The 8,007-nt window shown below is 42.6% G+C and overlaps 1 protein-coding gene across 2 annotated transcripts in view; it reads right to left on the reverse strand.

Annotated features, from left to right (window-relative positions):
• Positions 1-5,942: 5,942 nt before the first annotated feature.
• ZDHHC14 (zinc finger DHHC-type palmitoyltransferase 14) overlaps positions 5,943-8,007 on the reverse strand; it is a 1,825,619-nt gene continuing 1,823,554 nt past the window's right edge. For both annotated transcript variants that reach the window (XM_044063663.1, XM_044063664.1), the window contains exon 9: positions 5,943-7,186. In XM_044063663.1, the coding sequence (XP_043919598.1) occupies positions 6,782-7,186 (405 nt within the window). In that variant the 3' untranslated portion in view covers positions 5,943-6,781. The remainder of the gene's footprint in view (positions 7,187-8,007) is intronic.

The following is an 8,007-nucleotide window of genomic DNA, read 5'->3' on the forward strand; positions in this document are numbered from 1 at the left end:
TCCTTCATATTGATATGTAGATGCTGTAGTCTGGCAGGCCACTTGTCTTGTATCCACTTTCCATTCAGATGAGCTCCCAAGCTATGTCTGAGGCATCTGTCGTTAGAATCTGACTCCTCTGGCCGGTCACAGAGAGTCCCTTGTTTAGGTGACATTCCTGAGCCCACCACAAAAATTCCTTTTGAATGCAAGGTATTATTGGAATGACAGTGTCCAAATCCTGGCAGTGCTGTGTCCATACATTTTCAGATACCATTGCAGCTTCCTCATATGCAGTTTGGCATTGGGAAGCACCAGAATACAAGATGCCATGAACCCTAAGGCTTGAAGGACTGTCCTTGCAGTCATCCCGGACTGAAGAGATAGTTGATGGAAGTAAAGGGAAAGATTCTTTTGTTTGTCCGGGGTTAAAAAGGCCATCTGGGCTGCTGTATTCAGTCTCACACCCAGAAAGCACATGTCTTGAGAGGGTACTAGACTGGACTTTATTTCGTTCACAGAATACCCCAGGCATCTTAGCACTGCTATCACATATTCCAGATGCTGAAGAAGCTCGCCCTTTCTTGAGCCAGAATCAAACAGTCGTCCAAGTAAGGATAGATTTGTATTCCTTTTAGCCTGAAGAAAACTATGACTGGAGCCAGAACTTTTGTGAATTCTCTGGGCGCGTAGATAAGCCAAAGGGCAATGCAGAGAACTGATAATGTGAATCTCCAGCTCGGAACGCAGATACTTCCTGCAACTGAGTCTGATAGGCACATGATGGTAAGCCTCCTTGAGATCTAAAGTTACCATCCAGTGATCTTTGCCCAGCAGAGGTAAAAGCTGTTGTAACGCCAACATTTTGAACTTGGGAATGTCCAGATAAGTGTTGAGGATAGACAAATCCAAAATTGGTCTCCATGTGTTCCCTTTTGGTACTAAGAACAGGCGAGAATAAAATCCTAGGCCCCTTTCTGGCACAGGAACCGCTGAATGGCCCCTATCTGGAGTAACAGAGAAATTTGCTTGTGAGCCTCTTTTCTTTGTATAGGAGGAATGTCTGGCATGCCTTTGAAAGGAGGCAAGGTATGGAAATAAAACCTGTAACCGTGGTGAACAATATCCAATACCCATCTGTCTTGGGTAATAACACCAATTTTCTTTGAAAAGTGCCAGCCTTCCTCCCAAAGGTGCTGCCAGACGAGAAGGCTCTGGCAGCTGAAAAGGCAGGTCATTGGGTCTGCTTACAAGGACTGACCCCTGCCCTCACCAGAAGACTGGGCAGGTGAACTCCTGTTCTAGGCCTAAAAGAACCTTGAGCTCTGCCCCTACCACGTCTAGATCTACCCCTAGACTGAGAATCATAAGAAGGATATGTCCACCCCTTAGTAGGCCAATTTCTACTAAACTTTGGAGGCTGAACCTGCAAAAAATCTTTAACAGTCTGCATAGACTTAGCCTTGTCCTCCATTTTCTTTAAAACTGCTTCCACAGGCGCACCAAATAACACATCAGATTGTAAAGGGGCATCTAAAATCCTTGTCTTTACATGTTCAGCTAAATTCTGATCCCTCAGCCAGGCATGCCTGCGAAGAACAGAACCAGTGGCTGCCACCCTCGAAGAGGCCTGTACAGCATCAAAACCACATTGCAAGGAATGCTTACCCACTTGTTCAGAAACATGAACTAAATCCTGCAACTCTTTACACTCAATACCTTCCAGAGCATCTACCTTAGACTTCAATTGCGAAAGGAGATAATTTTGGTATTTCAACATGTGGAATTGGCAATTCAAAGCCCTCATGGCTAAAGTGGAAGAAGTATACACCTTCTTTCCCCATCTATCCAAAGCCCTTGCCTCTTTATCAGAAGGAACAGGATTTTTAACAACAGAAGCCTTAACACCTTTAGGGCCCTGAGAAACAGTTTCTGGGTCTGCCCTAGGACTCTTAAAAGATACTTATGAGCTTCAGGCACCCTATAATACCTATCCGGTTTAACTGGGGCAGGAGGCAAAGAATCAGGGTTCAGGGAAGCCTCTGCAAAAACATCCTCTACCACATCCAGAACAGGAGGTATAGCCAAAGGCCTATGCTGGGGTAGAAACAAAACTGTCCTCAGCCTCTTCCTGGAATCAGAGAAATCTTGACCTTCCCATTTAAAATCCTCCCTCATGGAATGAAGAGTCTCTGAAAAGAAAAATCCTCAGGAGGAGAAGCCAAGAAGTAGAATCATCTACATCAGAATCAGAATAAGGAGGATACTCCTGCAAGTCTTCAGAAGACTCAGAAGCCTCGAACACTGCTCAAAACTCTCAGCTCAGGTTCCACCCTAGGCCTCTTATCAGGGGGCATAGAACCTCTAATCATAGTAATCAAATCTTCTGCCATTTTAAGCATATGTTTCTTAGGCAGAGACCCTGAAGAACTAGGGAGACCCCACTGAAGTTAACCCTGGCCTGCCTCTAGAAGATGTCTTGGAAACAGAAGGGAGGGCCTAACCACCTTAGGAAGGGAGGGAGAACAGCTACCTGAGAAGCCCCTTCAGCCTGGCCTACCTCCTGAGAGGACACATCTTGTAACAGCAAAGTCTCTCCCTGAGAATCCAAAGGAACTTCTGGTAGAACCACCGGCTCCACGAGCCCTCCAAAGAACCGGCGTCCGGGACAGACGGTTCTTCCACCCTAGGCTTCGCTGCTTTGTCCTTGCGCTTTTTAGGCGAAGCGGGCCGGAGCATCCGGCGGCATGTTGTAATTACAACGCTTCCCAAAACTAACCTGGCACAATCTAATCTTCTCTTAATAGTGCGTTTGTTAAATCTAGCACAAGAGCGACAGCCAACAACGTCGTGCTCAGGCCCTAAGCAAGGTATACACAAGGTATGGTAATCCCTATGAGGTATCTGTTTCCCACAAGAAATACAGTTATTCACTTTTCTGACATCCGGTTAAATACTGAGGCAAGAAAACAAAATATTCCCCAACGGGTACTTAGCCAACTTTGATTCGGTCTGAAACTCCGACTTCAGAAAATTTCAGAACGCCAACCTGCACTCGCAATACTGCTTCTGCATCGGACCATGCGGCAAAAAAGACTGGGGATATATGCCGGTCATGGCATTTTACCCTACCCTGGCGTCCTGATGTCGAAAAAATGCCTTGACGGCGTCAGCCTCTATTTTTGCTATATTAGCCGACTGGGACAGCGGACTACCCTAGTGTTAGGACTGCAGCAATGTGAGATGAAGAACATCTGAGGAAATTTAGGAGCAGTATGAGTTATTGAAACTAGAGGTGTAGAATTGTAACTGTGAGAGCCAAAGTAATAAACTAGGACAACGATGGCAGGTTACCAGTACAAAGTTGTGTTGAATGATAGACAGAAGTAGAACAGTGAGATGAAAATAGGAGAGATAAATTTGAGGAAGTAGGAGTTAGTGGAGGGAAATGAGGTGGATAAAGGATAAATAGAGATAAGGAAGCAAAGTAAGGGGGGTGGAGGGACAAGGAAGGAGTTCAGGTAGGATGATTATAGTGACGGATCCAAGTACTGGAGAGCTGTTTTTTGAGAGCTTTCTTAAACTCATGGATGGAGTGATATTTCCGAGGGTCAAGGGAAGCTTATTCCATGAAAGAGCAGGGAGATAACTGTAGAAATTCAGGACAATATTATTTTTAGCTTTATGTATCTGTAGGAGATGTTGGTCAAAGCTTCGTAGAAGTTGAGGCGGAGTGTTACGGGAGAACAGTGACGAGATGTTAGGGCAGGATGAGGGCTTGGTTAGGATACAGTGGATTATGAGAGGTTGGGAAAGTAAGAGATGGTTAGGAAGCTCTAGCCAGTTGAGTGTCCTAAGGGGAAGGCAGTGGTGGGTTTTAGGAGGTAGATTGGCAGCTAATCAACAATATGAGTACAGGTTTTGTAGTGTAGGTTATTGAATGTAATATGATATCCACTAATACTAAAACCCTGTATTACTATATCTAAATGTACCACTACAGGCTTTAAAACATTGAATGGAAACACTTTCTAACTTGTATCATTCTGTATGCAGCAACCACAGCATACACAATACATGTGATATATTGTTGTAACATACATGTGGCAGAATGCTATATAATAATTTCTTCATTTGAAATACAACATGCAACCATCACATCAGTAAAAAATGTACTTCTTTTTGCATTTGGATAGCTTTTCTGTTGCAGTTCTGCAGATCACAATATATGATAACATACCTCAAGCAAGTGTTGTAGGAAGGGTGGTGTGAAAAGGGCACCTGCTCTAGGTGCCAAATTGTAGGGGGATACCAAAGGTTTAACATTTTACAAGCTGTTACTAAGGGATCACGATCATCATCACTTGCTAGCTAGTAAAGTAGTTATAAAACTTGTTTTAATTTTAAAATGTGTTTGTGTTGCTGACAAGAGACCTTCACTGAATTTTTTGTGAGTGGCACAGAGAGGCAGTTTCCATGTTAGTGTTATACCAAACATTCAATTTTTATAACTTTTCTTAGAGTATTGGATGGAAAAATGAGTGACTGGTGCAGGATGTGAGACATACTGGTGTTCACCTTTTGGTTTTATTCAAGACTTTTTCTGGGCAGTACATGAGAATTTGCTTGAGCTGCCTTGTGTTGTGTTGTAGGTGTGTACTGTGTACATTATGTACGTGACTTCATTTTTAGTCCACAGCAAATATTATAAATAGGCTCACTTCCTTAGAATTTCAATCATAAAAGATCCATATTTGTGGTATAGAATGATAAGACACTGAATGAACCTCAGATGAGATGTGTTCGACTAACAGCATGGGTGATAGAGGAACCAGGCAGGGAAGAGGAGCCAATCTAGTGGCCTTTGAGTATAAGGAGCAAAAAAAAAAAAGTTTGTTTCTCCAATTTGGCTCTACTCCTTGGCGTGGCTCAGAGCACTGGCAAGAAACTACAGCAGTACAGGTGTAGCGCAGCAGTAGGAAGAGGTTAGTGTGCACACAATGCCACTTGGTCAGGAGCTTGTGCATGATTGGAAGTGTGTGTGCTTCTGCAGAGGCAGCTTTAGCTGAACTCACAAAGCTGGTGCAGGGGGGGGATAGGACAGTCCACAAAGTGTAAAGACTGGTCTACCCTTTAACACCTAACTTTTGCTCCACCTGGGAACGTATGGGCTGGAGGGCTCTCAACCTGATGGACTGAATGAACCTCAGATGAGATGTGTTCGACTAACAGCATGGGTGATAGAGGAACCAGGCAGGGATTTGGCTCTACTCTTGGCTGGCTCAGAGCACTGGCAAGAAACTACAGCAGTACAGGAGTAGGAAGAGGTTAGTGTGCACACAATGCCACTTGGTCAGGAGCTTGTGCATGATTGGAAGTGTGTGTGCTCCTGCAGAGGCAGCTTTAGCTGAACTCACAAAGCTGGTGCTGGGGGGGGATAGGACAGTCCACAAAGTGTAAAGACTGGTCTACCCTTTAACACCTAACTTTTGCTCCACCGGGGAACGTATGGGCTGGAGGGCTCTCAACCTGATGGAGGAATGAATGGGTCAACTGGATGCAGGAAATGGAGCCACTGTGCATATCCTGTGAACCACAAAAAAAAGAAGAATTTTTCATTCCTACAAGTGACTGTCGGTTTACTGGTCAGATAATTCTCAAGCAATATCTGTTTTTCCATCTAACTCTGTTCTCTTGAATCATGGCCTGAATGATGACATCACAGCTTACATTTAAAATAGCACCTGATATACTAGTTCACACAGCCTAATCAGACCTCCACTGGTTAATATGCTACATGCTTATCCTAAACCTTGATTCAAAGTCAGTTTGTCAACATTTCAAGATTCACATATTAAATTATAACCAGAAACCTACAGGAGGATCTGCATGCTTTCCAATGCGCACACTGCTTTTGCAAAGGGTCTGAATTACAACTGCACACAAAAGGAGGATCCAAACAGTAAAGGACATTGTTTTATTTATTGTCCACATGTAACCTCATCACACTGGAAATGGTAATATGGCACAACACAATACTGTAATAGAACATATTTTATAACATAAAAATGTTATGAATAACTTGCAAGGGAGAAATGAGCAATCTCCATAATTCAGACATCAATGAGAAATTCAGAAAGGATTGCAGTATGTGAAAAAAGGATCATATTACCTCTGAGACGCTTTCTGGTCTGGTTTTCTTTTTTTTTTCACTTATAAAAAGCAGTGCTTAAAACACAAATAAAATCATAAAGCAGAGCTATCTTAAATAAACACCACAGTTAACACATCTGAGAGTGTGGCATGCAGTCCCCCTTTCTGCAGCTATCAACTATCATGGAATGATTAAAGTTCTGAAGTTTAATGGCATAATTATTCAGTGCTTCTTAAAACAACCTCAAACCTTTTAATATGGTGAAGTTCAGGAAGAAAAAGTTAAGACGCAAAGTCCGAAAACTTTCTCTGTACTACAACACAGTTCACAACAATTCCTAAACAGGATCCCAATTTGCAGGATAATTGAAACTGTTGAAACCAGAAGGTTCTGCTATTTTCAAAACCAAAATACCTGTTTAATGGAATTTAATACAATCAAGTGTGAAATTTACAAAAAAAAAAAAAAAAAGCAAACAAGGTTGGCATAATCCTGTCATTAAAAAGGCTCCATTTTTTAAGTGGATCAGTCTTTTCTGTGGTCTTTTCCTTCTTATGATAAACCATGAAAAACCTAGCTGTGGTATAAGCATTGTATCCAATGTGGCAGTGCTGCAGGACAGTCATATCTGAGAAACAGAGTACGGTGTTAAACTGAGCTCAGCTTCACAAGGCCTCGTACAGAGTCTTCATGCAAAGAATCCTGGCTAGCTGGGTTCAAGACATGCATGGTGCGGCTGTGTGTAATGAGACCCCCTGAAGACAGCATTCCGGGTGGTGATGGCGCATCCTCCGGTGTAAGGAACTGGTGACCTTTATGCTGGTCTTTTAGTGGCAGCATTACATCTGTCAACATTGTCTCAGCTGTGAGATTTGGAATGGATGATGGCGGTGTCGGCTGCCCAAGTGGTAAGGTGCCACATGTTGCATTAATGGTGGTCCTTCCTGGCAAAGGGGGTTCCTCACCAGTTATGCTGGGTTCAGTCTGTAATAATGGTGTAGTTGCAGCCTGTAATACGAACTTGGTGCTCTGAATGCACTGGTCTTGGTCACACTGAGAGATTGCAGCGATGGGGGTGATAATATGGTTAATACATACACACATATGGGAAAAACAAGATGGATGGGTTAGGGATACACATACACGGAATGAAAATGAATGAAATGGGAAGAAAAGAAAAAAATTAGTAAGTGTACATAATGGCATATTCTAAAAACATGGCAACCTGCATGCAAACAATGCAGTTCACATCTCCAAGAAGTATAAATGCATCTTTATCGTAACTTTACCATTACTATCTCACTGATGAACTTTCTTAGAATACAACATGCAAAAATGATGACAGCTGGCTATAGATGCAGATCATTTAGTCTGCTATCAGGTGTACATTACGGTCTGCATTTCCAAGGCTGGGGCAAACAGTTAAATGTTATTCAAATATTTCCTGCAAAGTTGTGAATGGTACATAAGTAAATACTAGACTATCAGTCTGCAGACTACTATAAACCTAGCCAATAACCGCAGTTAGTATCAAACCCTTTATCTTCTTTATGTGAAGTAAATACCTTAACCATTATATCAACCTATGTACTGAAACTATGTGCAATGATGTTCCAAAAACAGCACATACCAGCCTCATTACTTCTATGGCTTAATCAAAAACTGAATTCTCTCATTCTTAAACTTCACACAGGCATGCTGCGTCAAGTCTTCATTTAAAAAACTGCATTAAGGTCGGGTATACTTAATATGTCGGCTGTTATGGCCTGCACTGGGTTGTATTGGTATTTCTGTCTCTTTGAGCTGGGCCTCCAAGTACATCTTCTTATGTGCCAGTCTGGCTTGCTTGGCCAGGTCAATGTGGAGTAATATGG

This window comes from Protopterus annectens, chromosome 1.part0, assembly GCF_019279795.1.
Source record: "Protopterus annectens isolate FY-2018-M chromosome 1.part0, PAN1.0, whole genome shotgun sequence".
NCBI lineage: Eukaryota > Metazoa > Chordata > Ceratodontiformes > Protopteridae > Protopterus > Protopterus annectens.